This window comes from Rhinolophus ferrumequinum, chromosome 23 (genome assembly GCF_004115265.2).
Source record: "Rhinolophus ferrumequinum isolate MPI-CBG mRhiFer1 chromosome 23, mRhiFer1_v1.p, whole genome shotgun sequence".
In the NCBI taxonomy this organism is placed as follows: domain Eukaryota; kingdom Metazoa; phylum Chordata; class Mammalia; order Chiroptera; family Rhinolophidae; genus Rhinolophus; species Rhinolophus ferrumequinum.
Window position 1 is genome coordinate 10,354,747 of NC_046306.1, and position 21,436 is coordinate 10,376,182.

Sequence of the window (21,436 nt, forward strand, 5' to 3'; positions counted from 1 at the left end):
CCTTGAATAGTGATGTTTCGTTCAACATTGTTTCTTTATAACGTTGATGAGATGCCGAAGGAACTTAATTCTTGTTTATATCAATTAGTCCCTGGTAACATCAGTTTTGCTATATGTCAGTTTGCCGCGGTTCCAAGAACCTATTGACGCCGTTCAATGTAGGACACTTACTGTACAGGATAAGGTCAGAGTGGATGGGGCAGCAGGTCGGTGTCCGGACTCCGATGGCCTAGATGTCACATCGCAGCTCTGCCCACTTAGCTGTGTGCTCTGGTTCATCCAACTGAGAACCTCGGTCTCCTTTTCTGTAAAACTGGGGCGAGACTGTCTAGGATGAGGTAGTGTGTGAGAAGCAGTGGGAACTTAGCCGACACTCCCGAAATTTAAGACCCCAAACTGTGTCTGAGCAGCAAAGGTCTGTGCTTCTGAGACTGCCACTGCTGTCAGCAGCCTCTTCATGGCTCTGAATTCCCTCCCAGGGGCCTGAGCCAGCGCTGGGAAAAATAAACCAGACGAAACCTCCACGCTGAGTCCCCCTCCCTGGCCCGTTCCCTGAATGCCACTATTTTTATATTCTCTCACTTTTGTGCATTGTTTCCTGACTCTCCAAACACAATCCTTCACAAGCTAAAGGGGGACCGCTCTCCCACCAACCCCAGAACAATTGTTTGGGGAGATGGAAAAAACAGTTGGGCCAGGAAAAAACAAAACTTCTTGAAAGTCATTGTCTTCAGATGTCAAGTGTCAGCCCTGCGGAGAGGAGACCACATTCCACCCATTGTCCTGCCGCAGACAGGCCCAGGGACCCCAGGACGTCCAGCAGCCCCGCCCTGCATCCTGGGGCCTGAGGGACTTGGTTGGCTTTGTCTGGGACATTCCGGCGGGAAATACCACCCAAAGTGGAGCCTGTTCCCAGCCACCACTGCCTCGGTCACTTTAGGTTTTTCCTCGAAGCCCCCCGCCCCGTGCAGGCCCCAGATTAGCCTGGGTCGATGCAGATAAGGCTAAGACTCGTTTTGTGCCGACCAGCACACTTCATCCGAACTCATTCACCTCGCACAGTACCCTGTGAAGTAGGTATCTTTTCTGTGTGTGTGCATAACAGGTAATTGAGGTATAATTCCCACACCATACAATTTACCCACTGGAAGGGTATGATTCAGTGGTTCTTAGAATATTCACAAAGTTGTGCAACCATCACCACCTTCTCATTTAAGGATATTTTCACCACCCAAAAGAAACTCCATACTCATTAACAGTGAGGCACCATTTTTAGATCCCTATTTCATAGAGAAAGAAACAGACACACAGAAGCTGCTGAGGGTTATAGAGCCAGGAAGTGACTGAACCAGGATTTGTACCCAGGATACTTGGCTCTGGAAACATTTTCTTAACTATGCTGTAATGTAGTAGTTTTCAACTGGGGGAGACTTTCCCCGCCCCTTTTCCCCCAGGGAACGTTGGACAATGTGTAGAGACTTCTGGTTGACACTACTGGGGAGTGCTACTGGCATTTAGTGGGTAGATACCAGAGATGCTGCTAAATATCCTATAATTCACAGGCTGGCCCCCACAACAAAAAATTACTCATTCAAATACCAGTGGTACCAAGGTGAGGAAGCCCTGCTATAATCTCACTCTGATGAACCCATTCTTCAGGAAAAAAAGCTGAGGGACCCACAGGAGTGGCGCAGAGTTGTGGTTAGAATAGGAATAATCTCAGACCACATTTGGGTAGAGGTGGCAACAGTGAGGGGTGAGAAATTCTGAACAGCACAGAAGACTCAGCAGGGAAGAGATCTGGGCTCCATTAGTGATGTCTGCCCTGGGTGAGGGGACGGAGGTGTGGGGAAGGGCAGGCTTCACATTTGTCAGGCTTTATGTCTAGAATGCGGTCTCACATTCAGATGCCCATAGGGTCAGGCAGGAAGATGAGTGCAGCAGCAGGTGGGGTGGGAGAAAACAGAGGAGCACCCATTCTGGGTAACGAAGACAGTGCCACTCTACTGCAGCCAGCTGTGGCCCTGTGGACATTTGAGACCTGTGGTCAGCTTTTTCAAAGAAGCTGGAAACTGAGATTTTAATGGGAAATCTGACATTCAAACATAGGCCTGAATTTTCTCAAAGCCCACGGCAGGTCAAACTGAACATGCCTGTGGGCCACCAGTTTGAGACCCATCAGAGTGAGTTATAGCTCGATAGCATGTAGCAGGCACTGCATAAATCTTTGTTGAAGGACTGGTGGGTTGTTGTCAAGTTCAGGGACGCTGTAGGCTGGGCTCCTGCCCCTGGAGTAGGGTCTGTGTGGGGAAGAGTGTTGGCTTCCGCTCTGTGGTCCCCCTTCCCCACTATTGCATCAGACCTGTTTACAACAGGTTGTAGCAACTCAGTTTTTGCTTCAATTTCCTCCATGGTTGGGGGATGGGGTAGGGCTGGGTGAGAACTGGGCACCCAGTTCTCACCCAGGGTTTTGAAGCTGGATGGGGATGGGTGGCAGGAGGAGTCTTTTCCAGACGATCAATTGATTAGTCAATTAAACACGTATTTATTGAGGGTGTACTATGTGCTGGGGCCAGTCTTAGTCTCTGGGGATAACAGTGACCTACATAGACAAACATCATTGCCTTCCTGGAACTGACACTCTTGAGGGGATTGGCAATAGACTGATAAGTGGACACACATAATGTCCACAGTAGCAGGTGCTGTGAAGAAAACAGCGTAGGCGTAGGGACAGATAGTTTGGTTTAGGATGGTCTTGGGAGAATGACTATGCCTCAGGGCCTTTGCACTGACTTTCCTTTTACCTAGAATGACCTTCCCCTCAGACACCGATACAGCTGATCCCTCACTTCAGTCCCTGAATAGCTGCTGTCAACTGATGGTAGTTGGTGCCTATTCAGCTCCAATAGGAGTCCCCAGTTTGGGGTGTGGTGTATTCAGTGCAGACACCTCAGTTGTGATACAGCATGACTGTGAGGTAGCTCGACAGTGTTATAGCTCAATTACGATACAGCACGGCTATGGAATAGCATGTCTGTGAGGCAGTCCTCATTGAAACAGGACAGCTACAGCCAGGGAAACACAGTCTTTGGTGTGTTTTCTGAGCCAGAGAGGAGTTGACTTACATAGAAAGAAGTCCTCACCCCTGGACGCAGATTAGTCTATCCTCATGCAAATGAGGATTCCAAATCCTCAAAGTTTGATTGGTCTACTCTGATTGGTCAGTGACTATGCTAATGAGGATATAGCTGCACAGCTCTGATTGGAGGGGAAAAGCCTCAGTCTTATTGGTTGATTCCAGGAACTCCTTTATAAGGGTTGTCTCAACTGACAGGAATACAGTGTAGGCAGACAGTTTAGTGTGGGCCTCTCCTGAAAGTGTGGCTGCTAGGCTTTATTTTAGAATTTGAGCCCAATTAGCCACCAGGAACCCTTCTTGGGGTTGACACTGCCCAAATGCCATCTCCTCAGAGAGGCTTTCCGTGAACGTCTCTGTGAAATAGCTCCCCTACGTTGTCCCTCTGGGTTCCTGCGTCTTCTTTAATTTTCTTCATAGCATTCATCCCTACCTGCCATTTTATTTTAAAATCTATTTATAGTCTGTCTTGCCAGTGCTCCCTGAGGCAGGGATTCCGTCTGTGTGCATTCACTGATGTGTTGTTGGCTCTAGATGAATACAGGAATGACCCCCCCACCCCGCCCCCGGCCACGGCAAGGTCATGTCTTGTGTCTATGTCTCCAGTGCCCAGCTTGGTGCCTGGTGCACAGTAGGCCCTGGGTAATGCTTGTGGGTCTGGATAATACTTGGTGAGGGCTTTCTCTCCTCCCCACCCAAATGTAATCATAAGCAATTTCCTGTTTCCTGTCCTAGTCCAGCCCACCTCTCTCGGCCCAGCCTCTGTATCATTTTTCCAGGAAGTCTTTGTAGTTACAAAGTTTTTACCTACATCATCTTGCTTAAACCTCCACAACTGCCTCTTTTTTTTTTTTTTCGGATGAGGAAATAGACTCAGGGAAGTTCAGTGACTCACAGTTGGCAGTGAGAGGGAGTGAGATGGAGAGGTGCCCTGAAGAGGAGGCAAATGGCTTCGTGTGGTGATGATGAAGCCGTGGTGGTGGCTTCCCCCTTCATCTCGCCGCAGGGGACTAGGAAGCAGTCAAGAATAGAACTGTTTTGAGGATGGAAAACCTAAATAACAATAAGTAAAAAAATGTAGGATAAATGTGAAATCCCTGGAGCATAGTAGGAGGTCTATAAATGGGGTTGATCTAATTCCAGAAGTTTCTTTAGGAAACACAGTGGATTCATGGTTATCTACGCCAGAGCTCGGACTCCCTGAGGATATTCTAGAATCTCAAGGTGGGGCTGTGGAATTAATACTAGCTAATGCTTTATTGAGCACTCACTATGTACCAGGTACCATTCAAAGTGCTTGTTACATGTGTTAGCTCCTGTAATCCTCATTGTAATCCTGCGTACTCATTTTATCCCTACTCCGTAGAGGAGGAAACTGCAGTAGAGAAAGGATAAGTAATTTGTCCAAGGTCATACAGCTTGTAAGCCGCAGAGATGGTATTTGAGTGCTTTGCATGCAGTAGTTCATTTTAGCTTCACCATAGCTTACGATGTCAGTAATTTTATGATCCCTATTTGTGTTACAGATGAGGCTCAGAGAGGTCAAGTCACTGGTCTAGGCCACACAGCAGGAGGTGGCAAAGGCCGGATCTGAACCAGGTGGTTCTAACCTCTGAGCTTCAGACACTCTCATATGCTGCTTCCTTAAGACATGCAGGATCTTCCTAACATTTGAGAAGAGAGAGTTTCTAAGAGCGGAGTAGGCTTTTGAAAGAGTTGGGCAGCCAGAGGAGAATTTGGGATGCTTTATGGTTTCCAGAGTCAACATGGAGAAGGAGAGGTGGGTAGCTCAGAGGCCCCAGTGCAGAAAGAAAGCCTTTTCACCTCATACTGCCTGGTTCTTGCTCTCCTCTCTGCCTGTAGACACTGCCCTCTCCTCACGGGGACGTGTGTCCTCCAGGAAGAGAATGCAGACTAGCCTCCTGTGGGAGGTGATAATTGGGGAAAGATGCTGAGGAAGTGGTAATTGGGATGGGCAAGAGTCTGGTACATAGTCACCGCTCTTGCCCAAAAAACAAACAAACAAACAAACAAACAAACAGACAGACAGACAGACAGACAGACAAAAACGTGTTATAAAGGGACTTTGGATTTAAAAGTAGCATGTTTATTGTAGAAATTTGGAAAAAAGAAATGAAGAAAAAAGAAAATTGAAATCACTGATAATTCCACTCTCAGAATTAGGTTCCATGGCTATAGATAAAATGCAAGTAACAGTGCTTTAAATGAGATGGGAGTTTTTTTCTTCTTACTGAATTATAGGCAGCTCTGGGTAGATACGTCAACTCCACTGTCATTAGAGATGTAAACTCCTTCTGTATTGCCGCTCCATCATCTTCAACACATGGCTTCTACTTCACGGTACAAGATGGCTGCTTGACCTCCGGGCATCACATTTGCTATTTAATCAGTAGGAAGGAAGACTAGCAGAAGAGAATCCCTGCCTGTTCCTCCCCTCATCCTGAAAGATACTTTCAAGATGTTTTAACATAGTACATCTACTTATACCCTACCAGCCCAAAGTTAGTCATGTGGCCACACCTAGCTGCAAGGGAAGCTGGGAAATAAAGTCTGTATTCTAAAATTTAGGGTTCTGTTTCTAAAGGAAAAGGAGAGACCAGACCAGCTATTGGGGAACAGTTAGTAATCTTGGCCATCCTCTCACACAGTTCAGGGTATTCTGTATTTTTTTCTATGCTTATATAGAGATAATTTAACCAAAAATTAGATTATGTTTCATGTACTCTTCTGTAACTTGGGTTTTTTTGCAAAGAGTTACATCAACAACTTTTTTTCTGTATCATTAAATGGATGGACTTCTGCAAACCATTTTTAGCGTGATTGTCCTTTGTTGAGATGGACAATTTGTTTAACTCAACTCCAAGTAATAGAATTATACAGTAAATACTGAAATTAAATCTTGATGCCACATGTGAGATCTATTTTTCTCCATGGGATAAATGCCCAGAACTTGAATGGATAGAGTATAGGATTTGGGCTTTGAAGGAGTCAGTGGGCATTTGGAGTTTCCCCCAAACTCTGGCTTGTGTGGGGATACTTAGAGCAGGCTGTACAAGACCCCCCTCTGCTGTTGTTATTGCTTTTTTATTATTGTTAATTGGACTCAAAGCCCTTTCTACTCCATGAGACTCTGCTTTCCTGAACCCCTAGCCACCCAGACCACCTGGGGTAATGGGGTTCTCAGAGCACCCCTTTCCTCTATCCTTGCTGTGGTCTGAGGCTGCCCTGCCCCCACCTCCCCTCCCTTCTAGCTGGTCCCCTGGGCCTCTCAGATTTCGCCATATGTTTAGTGAGGTCACCCTGGCCAAGGCAGGGATGTCCTTGGGGGCAGCTGGGCCCGCTCCCTTTAGCGATCAGGTTGCCAGCGTAGGTCCCAGAGAGCGACTTCGAGGCTTCTTTCTGCCCTTTTTATCTCCAGGGAGAGATTTATCCTCCCAAGTCTGTGTCCACAGGTTCCAGACAAGTGGTGGTTCCCCAGGGGCACCCCACAGGGCAGCTGCTACCTGTTTTATGCTTATGTGGTGTGTTGTCTACAGTTACTCAGTGATGACGGTGTGTTGGGCACTCGTCACCAGGCCACGATACCTGGATTTGAGGCCCAGCTCTGCTACTTCTAGCTGTGTGGCTCCGGGTAAGCCAAGACGTGTGTGCTGGCAGCTGAAGTGGTGCTGGCATGCTCCCCAGGGGTGAGGGATGTGGATGGGGTCTGAACAGCAGGTGCTACCGGGTGTACGTATCCATGTGGATAAATGTGGAGGATGGCATGGTGCACGGAAAAAGCACGCTGCTGAAAGCACATCATTGATGGTAATGAGTATCATCGAACATGTAAAATAGTATTTATTGCTTCTTGAGTCACACGCGCCTCGAGGCAAAGGCACGCGTGGGACTGAGGAGAGAGGCCCCCTCTCTTGTAATGATTCATTTCTTCTTGTTTCTACACGAGGGCTTGGTAGTCACAGGGTACGTGGGTAAAGTGAACTAACCTTACGTGCACAGTGAGGAGGCTTTGCACACGCATTCACCCGTGGACCCACCGCTCAGGTCAAGAAGGAGAACATTTCCAGCACCCCCGAGGGCTCCCCTGTGCCCCTTCCCAGTCGGCACCTTCCCAGACTTGACGAATTTCCTTTTGAAAATGGTTTAAAGCAAATTTGGCATAATGCTAAGATTTAGCCCAGCTGGGCAATGAGGCGTCTGTGGGTGTTTGCTAAACTTCTTTCTGTCTTTTTCTGGATCCTTGACGTATTTTTCATCCCTGTCATCATAGACAGAAGAGGAGGCCTTGGGCAGACGCGGGCAGTGGCCCGGGCAGGGCTGCAGCTTGCATATGGCAGGGATAAAGATTCCATGGCCGAAGCAGAGCCTCAGGCAGCCCTGGAAATCCTGAGAATGGTCTCGTCTCCAAAGGAGATTTCCAGGGGGAGAGCCGCTTTTGGCTGAGTGTGCCAGAGCTGTCAGGGCTGGAACAAGGAGTTGCCCAGAGGGTCCCTTCAACCACCGTCCTGCACAGAGGACATTGGCGCCGCCTGGAAAAGCCGGTCGTGCTTTGGGCAGCACGAGGGCTGGGCCCAGAGCCCCTGCCTGCCCATTCTTTCCGTGTCACGAGTTGCCCATTGTACCCATCACACTGGCCTGTTTGCGGTTCCTCTGTGGGTGGCCCGAGCCTCTAATTGTTCCAGCACAATAGTGGTGGCTGCGCTCGTGTGAAGAAACCAGGACAGGAAGCCCCAATCTAGGTCAGCCTCACTGCATTCCCAGCTTCCTGCTGTCCCTGGCTGTGCTGGACGAGGCTGCCTTTGTCTCTCTCTAGTCTGGGGAGGCGGGAGGCTGGACTTTCCCGGCAGCATCACAGGCCCTGTTCAAACATCCTCTAGGAACTCCTGGCCCCTGGCCCCTCTACCCATTGTCCCCTAAGAAGAAAGATCTGCAGGCTACCAAGTGGCCCGAGTTGAGACTCCTGCTATGTGTCGGGCATTGTGCCAGGAACATTCTACCCCTTCCTTTGATTTCTGAGTGCTTACTGTGTGCCAGTACTAGTCTAGGCCCTGCCGTGACAGCTGGGAACAAGGAACGACAAGGTCCCTGCACTCAGGGAGCTTCCATTCATTTATCCCATTCACTTTATCCCAATACATTCTGAAAGGTAAGATAGTGTTACTATGCTCTCCATATCTGGGAAGAGTAAACTGAGACTCAGAGAGGCTAATGTACTTCCTGGAGGTCACACAGCAGGAAGGTGGAAGACTGCAGTTGAAACCCAAACTATCAGTTTCCAAACCTGGCCTCTGTTGTTGGATTAGGGTAAAGGTTTCACCCCAGCCATGCTCTCTTCTTATCTTGGCTTCTCTTAGGAGCCGATGTAGATTGCTTCACCTCAGTCTGTCTGTCTGTCAAATAGGCTCTTAATGCAAGATTGGAAGGTGGCAAGTTCATGAGGACAGGAGGACCTTGTGCAGGAGGGGGCATTTGAGTCAAGGCCTGATGAATGAGAAGGAGCTGGCCCAGGGCAGAGCCGGGGAGAATATCCTACTACTGTGGTCCCCGAAAAGAAGACCTAGCGTCTTTTGGGGCAAAAATTAATATAAGACCTGGTTTTATTTTAATATAATAGAAGACCAGGTCTTATAAAATATAATATAGCATAATATAATATAATGTAATATAATATAATATACCGGGTATAATATAATATAATCTAGTATAAGACCGGGTCTTATATTAATTGTTGCTCCAAAAGACGCGTTAGAGCTGATGGTCCGGCTAGGTCTTATTTTCGGGGAAACGCGTTAGTAGGAACAGCAAGTGCAAAGGTCCTGAGGAAGGAATGTGCCTGGCAGGTAGAAGGAATAGAGAGAAAGAAGGTGTGGCTGAAGATTATTGAGGTGTCGGGGTGGGGGGTGGAATGGAGTACTGGAAGGTAAGTTCAGAGAGATTAACTAAGACAAGGTCACAAGGACCTTAGGGACCGTGGAAGGATTTGGACTTTTTTAAAAAAGCGTAACGGGAAGCCATGGAGAGTTCTTGGATTGACAGGAACTGGTTTAGATATTTAAAAAGATACCTTTAGCTGTGTGTGTGTGGAGAAAGGACTTTGGTGGGGAGTGGGGGAGGGAGAGGAACAGGGGGGAGGTGACTGGATTGGTCCAGGCAGGAGATGATGGGGGCATGGACCAGGTGCATGGTTGAGAAGGTGGGGAGAAGTGGTTGGATTTCCAACGCTTGCTGAAGGTGAAGCTGATAGCATTTGCTGAAGGATGGAAATGGGATGTCAGAGAAAGAGGGGTCGAGGACAACTGGGAGGGCTTTCGGCTGGAGCGCCTAGAAGGCGCAGGTGCCGTTACTCAAACTGGGAAGAACTTGATGGTGCAGGTTTGGAGGGAAGATCAGAAACTAGGTTTTGGAAAGGTTAAATTTGAGATGCCCCGTGGACATCCGATGGGGGTCTTGAGTCGGCAGAAATCCAGGTAAGAGTCTGGGGACCAGGGGAGAAGTCCAGGCTGTGGACGTAAACATGAGCTGAGGGGGCTGCTGGAGATTGCGCTGCAGTGAGCGTGAACAGAACCAAGGCCGCCTTGCTCTGTCCACGACTTTCTTCTCTGTGACCCACCATGTAGAGCACCAGTGAGCCATCTCTTAGGAGACCTGAGTCTGCAGGTGGCCAGCTCCCTGTGACATCCATGGACATCCCTCCGGGTGGTGGGAAAGGATTCAATAGCCATCTGTGGAGGGCCAGCCTCCTCTCTTCCACCTGCCCCTGCTTCCTTCCGTCCGGAGCTGTCCTCTCCATTTCTCTGCCACTCAGAGATCTCCCCAAACAAGGGTGGTTAATTCACCTGCAACTGAGCTCTGTGACAGGGACAGTGTGTGTGCACCCAAGCCTTCCCATCCCAGAGCCCCCATGCTATAATCAGCCACCGCAGGGAGGGTAACTGGTGGGCCACCATTCCTCACCGTGGCCCTGTGGCCGTGACAGGACCGTGAAGTAATTTTCACCAGGTCTCCACGTGGCTGTTGCCAGGTCAACCTTGGGCCAAACCCTAGGGTTCGGGCAAACCAGGCCGTTTGATGTATGTAACCGGCTTTGGTCCGTCCCCCCCCGCTCCCCCATCTCCCACTTTCCGCCCCACATCTGTTCAGTCTCCTTAGCCTGTCCAGGGGACCTTCTCAGTTGCTCTTCCTCTTCTGCCCCCACCCCCATCAGGCTGCCATCATCTCTCAGCATGGCTCCACCCCTACACTCTGGTCCCCCACTTTCATGCTCAACCCCTAAAATCCAGTTCCTCACAAAAATAGAGGGCTCTTTTGCCAACATTTAAAAATTGGGGAGAATTTGCTTTTAAGAAGTCCTAATATCTGACTTCTCTCTTGGAAAAAAACAAAACCCAGAACATGTGGTGATACTGGGCCTGCTTCCCTCCCACCCTCCCCACACTTGGAGGGGACAAGCGGCTGTCCCCTTAGGTGGGTGTGTGCTGTTCCCCACAGGACCCGCCGCTCCCCTCCTTTGTCGTCTGTTGAACCACTGAGGGGAGAAATGATTTCTCTGTTCCGAGCCCTGGAAAAATGTGGCAGAATAACTGGTCCATCCATACAGAGGGATCCTGGGCAGCTGTCAAAAAAAGAACGAGGATGCTCTCTGTGCAGCGATATGGAGCGATCGCTAAGCAACATGAAGTGGGAAAAGCAACTGCAGCACATCCTGTGTACACTGCTGTTTTTTTGTAAAAAGGGGGGGGAAAATACGAATGTATTGTGTATACATATGTGTATACACATATATGCGTGTATTTATTTTTCCAGTTCTATTGACGTATGTTTGACGCATGACAAGCATTGCGTAAGTTTAAGGTGTGCAGTGTGTTGATTTAATATACTTATATATTGCAAAATGATTGCTACCCCAGTGCAATTTTCATGTGTATAATACAGTGTTATTAGCTTTAATCACTGCACTGTACATCAGATCCCCAGGACTTGTTTGTCTTATCACTGGAAGTTTGTACTCGTTGACCAATGTGTGTGTGTATTTTTAAATCTTAAAAATCTTCTGGAACGATATACTAGTAACTAGTAGTTGTGCTTCCCGTGGAGGGTGGGGGGCGACGAGATGGATGGGACCCAGGGTGTAGGATACAGACTTTCCCTATTTTTGACTTTTTGTAGTTTTGAGGTTTAAGCCATGTGAATGTGTTATTATTTAGAAGTGACGTTTTTAAAAAGAAAAAAAGGGGAAAATGAACCGTGGTCTGCGAGGGGCCATGTGAGGACACCTCCTTGAGGGCAGGGCTTTGCGTTGTTCTCTGTACCAGGCATAGTAGATGCTCAATAAACATTTGTTGAATGGCAGAGGAAGTTTATTTTACTCCCCGCCTAAGTCCCTGGACCATGGTACTTCCCAGGTCCTACTTGGCATTTGAACTTGTGACCCTTCTTTTGGGCCATCCCCGGGAGAGGAAGGCGTGGGCACTCACCTCTCCCTTCTTTTCTCCTCCAGGCGTTCCTGCATCGAATCCGGCAGAACGTGGCGGACTTAGTGGAGAAGGGCCTCACGGAGGAGAACGTCAAGGTGTGGACACTTGGGCTGGCCTCTTTGCAGATTGTTCCTGCTGCTGCGTGTCTTGCTTCTCCCGGGGCGATGCTCAGACGGTGCCCGGGGATTGGGGGTGCACCTACCCCACTGGCAGCTGGCTCCCTGCAGCCCCTCGAGGCCTCTCTGTCCTGTGAGCGAACCATGCCTGGTGGATGTGAGGAGGACTCTGCCTCCGGCCCCTACTCTCCAATTTTGTCCCCTTGTTCAATATGCCCATCCTGTCTTCCAACCTCCTCGTGCCAGGGCCCCTGGCTTGGAGCCAGTGGAAAATCCCTTCCCAAGCATCCCTGGGAGCCTGGCAGCCCCAGCCCCTGCCCCTCACTGGGCATTGAGTGCTGAGGCAGGGTGGATGAGTAATTGGGTCCGGGCTTCATCTTGGCAGTGGCTCTGGGGAGTTTCGGGAGGACGTCAATAGGCCCTCTGTGTGCATGGTGGAGGCCCCAGTGCTCCTAGGCCTGCTTTCTAGTATGACCTCACTCTCTGGGGAGTCCTCTTCAGTCCTTGGGGCTCCAGGGTCCTGGTCTAGGGCAGGAGGGAGTCAGAGGAGCCAGCATGTACAGCACACAAAGGGCTTGGTCAAACCGGATTCCCCCTCCCCTGGCCTGGTTAACTTGGACAGTTATCATGCACGTTGATAATTCTGAGCCCGTGTTTTTGGATAAGAAAGAGGCTTAGAGATGTAAAGAGACCTACTCAGGGTCACTGTATGGCTGGTCCTTGGTAGCACTGGGATCGGGGCTTTTTATGCATTCATTCATTCGTTCATTCATTCATTCAGCAAGTGTTTACTGAGCACCTGCTATTTATTACATCTATTTATTACAATTTAAAAATTATCTATTATAATTTTAAATTGCAATTTATTACAGTTTTTAAAAACTTACCTTTTTATGAGGTATAACTCACATACAGTAAAGGGTGCAGTCCTCTGTGCTCCTTCCCAGGAAATGCCCCCTTCCCAAAGATAACCACTGATTAGTTAGCATTGATTGTTTTTGCCTTTTCTTGAACTTTATATAGAATGAGCCCTTTCATCATGTGTGGGTCTTTTGCTCACTGTTAGGTCTGTGAGATTTACCAATGTGGTTGTGTGCAGCCGTGATCCATTCTTTTTTATTGCTGTGTAGTATTCCATAGCATGAAAGTACCACAATTTACTCATCCATTCTCCTGTGGATAGATATTGGAGTTGTTTCCAGGTTTTGGCTATTAGACCATTCGTGTATATGTTTTTTTTTGGTAAACATAGGCTCTCATTTCTTTTGGGTGTACACTCAGGAGACAGATATTTACTTTGAAAATTTGCATCCATTCCTTGAAGTAAGTATAGCAGTAGGATCTATCATATGTGTCTTTCACATAAGCAGAGAATCAACCATGTGATCTGGACAAAACGAGAGAGAGAGAGAGAGAGAGAGAGAGAGAGAGAGAGAGAACTAACCAAAAACTGTGGGTGATTCTTTCAGCCACCTCATGGGATAGGCGTCCCCCCTGGGCAAGGCTCTGTCCCCCCAAGACCGTAGCAGTTGAGGAGTGGTCTCCAGCCCCACGGCTTCCCTGCCCACTCTCAGGCTGTTTCCCTCTGCACTTTCTGGTGCATTTGCAGGATCCATGGGGCTGGACTCATTCCTTCAGGTCTTGACTGAAATCAGTTCACCCGACTTCCGTATTTAAATTTACAAACTTCTCCTTCAGCCCCATCCTGATACTCCCTTCCTGTTTCACTTTTTTCTTATTGCTTCTTACCACCTAGCAAACTATTGTTATTTGTTGTCTGTCCCTTTCTACTACAATGTCACCTCCATGGGCACAGGCACTTACTTGTAAGTTCCCTGCTGTATCCCCAGGGCCTCTAACAGTGCCTGGCATACAGTGGGTGCTCAATAAGTACTAGCTGAATGAATGAATGAATGAATGTGCAAGAAACCCTAAGAGGAACCATAAACCAACAGTAACACTGGTCACGACCTGTGGGTGGGGAGTGGGGGGATGCGTGGGAGAGGGACTCCTCACCGTATTCATTTTACTGTGTTTTGATGTTTGAATCATGTGAGTGCCTTCTTCAAAATTAAAGTTAAAAATGCACCTTTTTAAAAATAGAAACAGAAAAAATATTAAAACATTTATTTAGGTGACATCGATTAGTAAAATTATATAGGTTTCCAGTGTACAATTCTATAATACATCATCTATATACTGCATCGTGTGTTCACTACCCAGAGTCAGTTCTCCTTCCATCACCATATATTTGATCCCCTTTATCCTCTTCTACCAACCCCCACCCCTTACTCTCTGGTAACCACTAAACCATTGTCCGTGCCTATGAGTTTTTGTTTGTTTGTTTGCCTTATTTGGTTGTTGCTTTCAGATGATATCCCACATATGAGTGAAATCATGGTTCCAGAGAAAAAGGAATTTGCAGTTCAAAAGGATCTAAAGTACATGAAAGCCTCCCCTCGTTCTCCTTTCAGTAGCCCTTATGGTCACCAGCTTGTGTCCTTCTTTAGGTCGTCTCTGCTTCTGCCGGCATAGAGAGGAGTGACGCTTTGTGTGTGTTGTTTCACACAAATGGGCCCGTATTGGAATCCTGTGTGGCACCATGGTTCCCCCCCCACTTAACAATATAGATCAAGGATCATTCCAGAATTCCATATCCATAGAGGCAGTGCTGCAGATTCTTTTTGCAGGCTACATAGTATTCCAGCATGTGGAATTTATTTACTTGTAACCAGTCCAGTTTATTTAACTGCCTGACAACTCCCCATGAATGGACATTGGTTTTTTTTTTCCTTTTTCAGTCTTTTGCTACTGCAAATAAGGCTGCAGTGTATGTTCTTGGCCATCCACCCGGTTCTCAGCCTCAGCATAATTAACGTTTCGGGCCAGATCTTTGCTGTGGGGGGTTGTCCTGTGTATTGTAGGATGTGTAACAGCATCCCTGGCCTCTGCCTATGAGATGCCAATAGCATCCCCCTCAAATTTGTGACAACCAAAAATCTCCCTGGATATTGACAAACATCTCTTGGGAAACAGAATTGCCCCTCATTGGAAATGACTGATTGAAAGGTCAAATTCTAAAATGTAGAATTACTGGGTTGGAGTATATGTGCATTTCAAACTTTATATATTCATATGGAGAAATGGGCACTCATGTATTGTTTGGGAGAGTTTAAAACACATATTTTGAACACCCTTTTCTATTGCTTTTTTTTTTAAATTTATTGGGGTGACAATTGTTAGTAAAATTACATAGATTTCAGGTGTACAATTCTGTATTACATCATCTATAAATCCGATTGTGTGTTCACCACCCAGAGTCAGTTCTCCTTCCATCACCGTATATTTGATCCCCCTTACCCTCATCTCCCACCCCCCTCGAACACCCTTTTCTATTGCTTTTTTTTTCTCCTACCGTATCATTTTCGGGTGTATGAAAGTACTTCTTCATTTTAAAAATCAGTCTTATGGTTGGATATACCAGTTGGGTCTGGCTGCAACGGAATCGTGATGAGTGTCTAATACATACTTCTCTGCATGGACTATGTGACCTTGGCAATGTTAATTATTTTCTCTGGGCCTCCGTTCTTCATCTGCAAATTGGGGCTAATAATAGTTTCTACCTTATGGAGTTAGCGTGAGGATTAGATGCCATAAATGCATATCAAGTTCTTAGCACAGGATTAGGCATTAATCCTGTTTAGTAAATGTTGGCAATATTTTTGTTATTATCATCTTTTGTATTAGTGGTAAACTGGCTCCATCCAGAGTATGAGAATGCCCGTTTCACCACACCCTCTCCTGCGCCGGGGGTTACGCAGTCTTTTTATGCTTGCTTTTACTCACCCTCTGTGCCTTAGTAACACTCTCCATGGGCCTTTTCTGCACAGATCCTGTTCTCGAACATCGAAGACATTCTGGAAGTTCATAAGGATTTCTTGGCTGCCTTGGAGTATTGTTTACATCCCGAGCCTCAGTCTCAGCATGAACTTGGGAACGTTTTCTTAAAATTCGTGAGTACAGCGCCCCAGCCCCTGTCGGGACCTGTAGCTTTTGGGAAGTGGGCTTCTCCGTGGTGCCCACTCCGCCCACTCTTGGGGGGGAGATGAAGGCAGATGGGCGGGGGCCCGGCTTCTGTCCCCAGGAACTAGTGGTTCGGGCTGACCGACTGGGGGTATTTTTAATTGGCTCTCCCACCCCTCAACGTCATGTAGAGTGTGGCCTCCTGGCTGAATGATTGTGTCCTGGGGCTCCGGTGACCTCCTGGTCTGATGGGCCCCTCGGCTGCAGAATGACCAACAGAGGTCGCCAGTGGCCGAGAGGGCAGACTTGGTCAGACAGACCTGGCGTTTCATCACCGATGTGGCCGCCCACTGGCCAGTGAGGGTGTCTGACCCTTGTGCCTACTTGTGCTTTTAGTCAGGGAGGCGGTCACCTGTTGTTATAGCATCTCTTTTCCTGCATGGTTTCCAAGTCTCTTGTTGTTGCGAGGGACAGATGGGGGAAGGAGAGTGGGGAGCTTTGCCCACCCAAAGCATCCACTTTTCCATGCCCTCTCCTTCTGGGCTGGTGGGACCCTCCTCACAGGACAAAAGCCACACTAGCCTCACGGGCATGAGGTTGCAGCAAGCTCCTTCCCTCTCTGAGCCTCAGTTTTCTCCTCTGACTGAGAGGTAGGGATGAAAGCACCTACCTTCTCGGCTGATGGACAGATTCAAAGGGGCAAAGCCATAAAGTGTGTAGCGTAGAGCGGTGGTTCTCAACCAGGGGGCGATTTTGCCACCGGGAGACATTCGGCCATGTCTGGAGACATTCTTGGTTGTCACAGCTCAGGGAGGGGGTCGGTGCCCCTGGCTTCTCTTGGGCGGAGGCCAGAGATGCCAGCACATATCCTTTGATGCACAGGACGGCCCCCACAACAGAATGATCTGACCTCAACTGTCAGCAGTGCCGAGATTGAGAAACCCTGGCGTGCAGTAAGCACTGGCTCTTACTTAGCTCTTGTTGTCATGACCACTAACTCCCTTCTCCAAGGGATCACATCTTGATTGTTCAGAGTCTAGGATGACACAGCCTGGTGTGGCTCTGCCCTCGGGGAGGGAGCGCAGTGCTCCCAGCCAGGTTGCTGAGCTACTCATAAGTTGTGTTCCTTTCAGCAGGTTTTTTTAACTTGTCTGTGCTTGTGTTCTCACCTGTAAAATGGGTAAAAAACTAGACCTACCCCATGAGGACTGAATGAGATAATATAAGGCGAGTGCCCAGAACAGGTTCTGGCACATAATAAATGCTCAATAAATTATGGATGCTGTCGTACTATTCGTGTACTCACCATTTCTCAGTGCTTGAAATAGGGAAAACATGAGAGCAAGGTGGGGCACAGGTGAGAGGGATACTAATGGAAAGTGTTGAGCAGAGCAGAGATGTGACCTGCTTTAGGGTTACAGGGTCCTTTGGCTGCTGTGAGGGAGAGTGGACTGTGGAGGGTTGGGGGAGGCAGGGAGACCAGCAAGAGGTGCTGGTGCCCTGAAACAGGTGGTAGAGTGGAGGTGGTGAGAAGGAGAGAGTGAAAGTGGCAGTAGTGGTTCAGGAAACGTTTCTTGAACTGGAAAAATAAAGAATGGGAGGGCCAGTCTTCCCTCTGGGTTCAGAGGAAAGAGTCAGCCCTCCTTGCTTCTCTGGAGCCAGGCTGCTTAGGTTCAACTCCTTGTTCCATTGCTGACTAACTGAGTGACCTTTGGCAAATCACTTGACCTATCTGGGCCTCAGTCTCTAACTCTGTAAAATGGGGGTAATGATGGTACCTGCTGCATGATGCTGTCATGAGGATGAAATGAGTGAACATGAGTGAAGCACTTAGGTCTGGCCTGGCACCAAGCCGATGCTGTGTGAGTGTCAGCCAGTGGTATTATTTCAGCCAGGGCACCAGAGGAGGCTTTCAGGAGGAGATGGCATTAATGGGGCTGGCCATGCAGTGATGACATCTAAGAGCTGAGTAGTTCGTACTTTAGCCAAAGTGGGGGAAGGAATCCTGAAGGTGCAGTATCTACTTGCTAATGAGTCCCCTGATTTCCCTGCCTGAGCCACAGAGGTATAAGATGGTTTAACTCACTGGTCAGTGAGGGTCTCTGGAGCTGAGTGCCCACTTGGGCTCTCCCCACTCTCTCTACAGGATTCCTAAAATGTTCAGAACACAGGGAAGGACTGGAGGAAAGAGGGTGGGGAGTTTGGTGCCCAGGAGGCAACCTCTTCTCCATATCCTCTCCTTCTGCACGGCCCGGGACCCTCCTTACGTAGCCTCGTCACATTGGGCACTGATGAGGGCACTGCTTACTGTCAGAATCCTGAGGCACCGATGGTGGAAGTTCAGGCCTTTGTGAGAAGGCATTCAGGGCTGGGGCCTGCCCGGGGCCGTCCTGAGAACCCACACATTCTGCCTGGTCTCGCGAGATCGTGTTTTAGAGCCCAGCTACCTGACTTTGTCTCCTGGCTCTGCTGTTTCCCAGCTCTGTGATGCTGGGAGAATGGTCTCACCCAACTGTGCCTCAGTTTCCTCATCTGTAAAATGGAAGTAGGGAAACCTACTTTCTAGGGTTTTTGAGAGAATTAATAATAGTAGCAGCACTTAGCAAATCAGTAAGTGCTCAATCAGTGTTTGTCAGTTGTACTACCGTGTTGCCCTGAAAAAAGACCAGGTCTTATATTAATTTTTGCAATAAGACTGGGTCTTACATTAATTTTTGCTCCAAAAGACGCATTAAAATCATGCTAGGGCTTATTTTCCGGTTGGGTCTTATTTTCGGGGAAACACTGTATATCCATATTTGTTCATGGGACCCAGCCCTCTCTGGCACCTTCTGGGGCTGTGTAGGGCACGTGGTGATATATTAGACCCTGCCAGGCCCTGCCAGTTCTTGGGAGCTCACTTCCCCCACTGCAGCCTCACTGGCCTCCTCACTGTTCTGGAACACCGGAAGCCCATGCCCACCTCAGGCCTTTGAGCGTGCTGTCCCCTCTGCCTGCGCCATTTCCCTCAGACATCCCTGTGGCTTCCTTTCGCCCTGCCTTGAAATCTTTATGGAAATGCCGCCCTCTCCACGAGCCCTTTCATCCCACCCTGTTCAAGTTGAAATGCTCCGGCCCTTCCTTGCCTCCTCCCCTTCTGCTATTCTCAGCGGCTCCTATTACCCTTGGACATATTGGACAAATGGATATTGGATGTCCATTTTTTGTTTGTTTGTTTGTTTATTGTCTGTCCCTCCTAGAATATCAGCAACACGAAGGCGGGGACTTTGTCATGTTCCGTGCTCTGTCCCTGCATCAAGCCCTAAGCTTATTCCACAGGCAAGCAAACTGAGAGAACGGTTACACCCAAGGTCATGACCGTATGGGTGGGAGAACTGGGATTTGAACCCCCCTAATGGTTAAACCAGACTTCATTGATTCACCCAGTTTGCAATTTTGCTATATCTGGGTGTCCCTTGTATTATTACTACTGGTTTCATCTATTAAAAAACCGATTCACTTGAAAAAAATAACCTTAAATAAACTCATGTACAAAGGGAAATTTGCATCATCATTGGAAATGGAAAATTGAGTATCACTTGCTATAGATAGAAGGTAACGGTAAAAAAAAAATGCAATAAAAACCCAACTCTGTTACCACATTCTGTCTAGAAACTCTTGCCCACCTGAGTTTCTGAGCCTGAGGCCTTCCCTTGGTTTGATCAAAACGAAGGTTAACAGAGTTAGACTAGTATTCCCGTCATATCACACCTAGCCGAGACCCCTCCTTGAGGTAAATGGAACAGTTGAAAAAGGACTCAGCTCTCTCAGCTGTGATTCAGTGTTTTTAATTTAAAACCTTCTTTTTAATTGAAAATTGTCACTCCCTGCCCTCCCCTTTCTCCATGCTCATGGAGGATGGCACTGAAGACCTTTTATAAGCAGCTGCTGCTATAGGCTGGGTTTGCGGAAGCTGAAATTTGCTTCCTGTTGGGAGCAGCTGAAGGAGAGGTTGCACAGTTTCCACCTGGCCTCATGTGCTCTCACCCAGGAGGAACTATGGCGCTTGGGTGGCTCTTCAGATCACCAGGAATTGCAGTGAGAGGACAGGCCTTGGCACCCCCACATTGCGCCGTCTTTGGACGTGGGCTGCCCCGGGGAGTGCGTGAAAGCCTCAGGCCCAGGGCAGTTCCTGGGGCAGGATTCACCGAGGGCTTTGGGTGCCTCTGTCCTGATGGGCCCTGAGGGGCTCACCACAGCACCCCCACCCCAAGGGAGGGGGCTCAGGCCAGCTTCCTGCACAGGCTTGTTCACTACCTGCCGAGGCAGCCTCGGGTGGTGAGGTGGTAGCTGGGCACAGACCTCTGCCAGCAGACTCTCCGGAAGAGGAAGGGGCAGCGTCAGACCCAGTGCGGGGCCCTGGCTGACAGACTGGCCCACTCGTTGGTGCCACTCCTGTTGGTGGACAGTGGGCGAATCCCTCACCCCTTACCCCACAACGCAACTACTAACTACCGAGGTGATCACAAACTAGCACTGACTGAACACTCTCTTTGTGCCGGGCCCTCTTCTAAGTGCTTCCCATATACGAATTCATTAAAACTCTACAACCTTTAACAGTGGGTGCTATTGTCATGCCCACTTGACGCGTGAGGAAACCGAGGCCAGAGAGGGTATGTCATAGCGCAGGCTTACATGGTCAGTAAGTGTTGGAGCCAGGATTTGAGCTGATGTAGTTTGGCTCCAGGGTTTGTGTTTTTCACCATCTTACGTGATACAGTCTCTTGAAATACATACTAAGCACCTACTGTGTGCCAGGTACAGTACTAGGCCCTGAAGTTGCTGCCCTAAATAGGACAGACTCACTCCCTGCCACCACGAGGCCAGAGAAACGGAGAGGAAGTAAGTTAACAGAGGCAGTCATTTCAGATGGCGACGCAGCTTGTGAAGAATATCAAATGCAGATGTGAGAAGGGGTGACTCCGCTGGAGGTTGGCTGGGACAGGTGGCCGGATTTAGCAAATTAAAACACCCAGGACAGCTGAGTAAATTTGAACTTCAGGTGAACGACAAATAACGTTTTTAGTATAAGTATGTTTCATGTCATATTTGGGATATACTTATACTAAAAAGTTATTTGTTTATCTGAAATGAGAGCTCGAATTGGTGTCTGGGAACTCTGGTCAGGACAGGCTCTGTAAGGCAGTAAGATGGGGAGACCTGGGGGGAGGGCATTCCAGACGGAGAGGAAGCAAGGGCAGAGGCCCTGGGATGAGAGCAAGCTTGTGCACTGGAGGAAAGCGGGGAGCCCTGTGTCGCTGGAGCAGAATGAGCGATGCAGGGAGTATGGGATGTCCTGGGGCCAGATCCAACAGAGATTTTTATTCTGAGTTGTAGGTTTTTTGCAGGGAAGCGGTGTGGTCTGAGTTAGGTTGGAACCACCTCTCCCTGCCTGTGTGCTCCCCAGAATTCTTCGTACCAGTGTGAGCATAGGTTGGGGAAACCCTTACACAAGTGAGACCTGGATATGCTGCTCCACTCCCTGCCAGAGGAGATGTCCCCATGGCCAGTTCCTTCCCTTTGCTGAGTCTCAGTCTTTCTGAGTATGAAGTGAGTGGCTTGGAGCAGATAGTCTACGTGGAGCCAGTGTCACCCCCCCGGGGACTGTGGACAGCAGCTACCACCTC

The 21,436-nt window shown here is 48.6% G+C and overlaps 1 protein-coding gene across 1 annotated transcript in view; it reads left to right on the forward strand.

Moving 5' to 3' along the window:
• Positions 1–21,436, forward strand: part of PREX1 (phosphatidylinositol-3,4,5-trisphosphate dependent Rac exchange factor 1) — a 178,016-nt gene that overhangs the window by 55,447 nt on the left and 101,133 nt on the right. The window contains exons 2-3 of the mRNA XM_033094653.1: positions 11,655–11,726; positions 15,638–15,760. Coding sequence (XP_032950544.1) covers positions 11,655–11,726; positions 15,638–15,760 — 195 coding nt within the window. The remainder of the gene's footprint in view (positions 1–11,654; positions 11,727–15,637; positions 15,761–21,436) is intronic.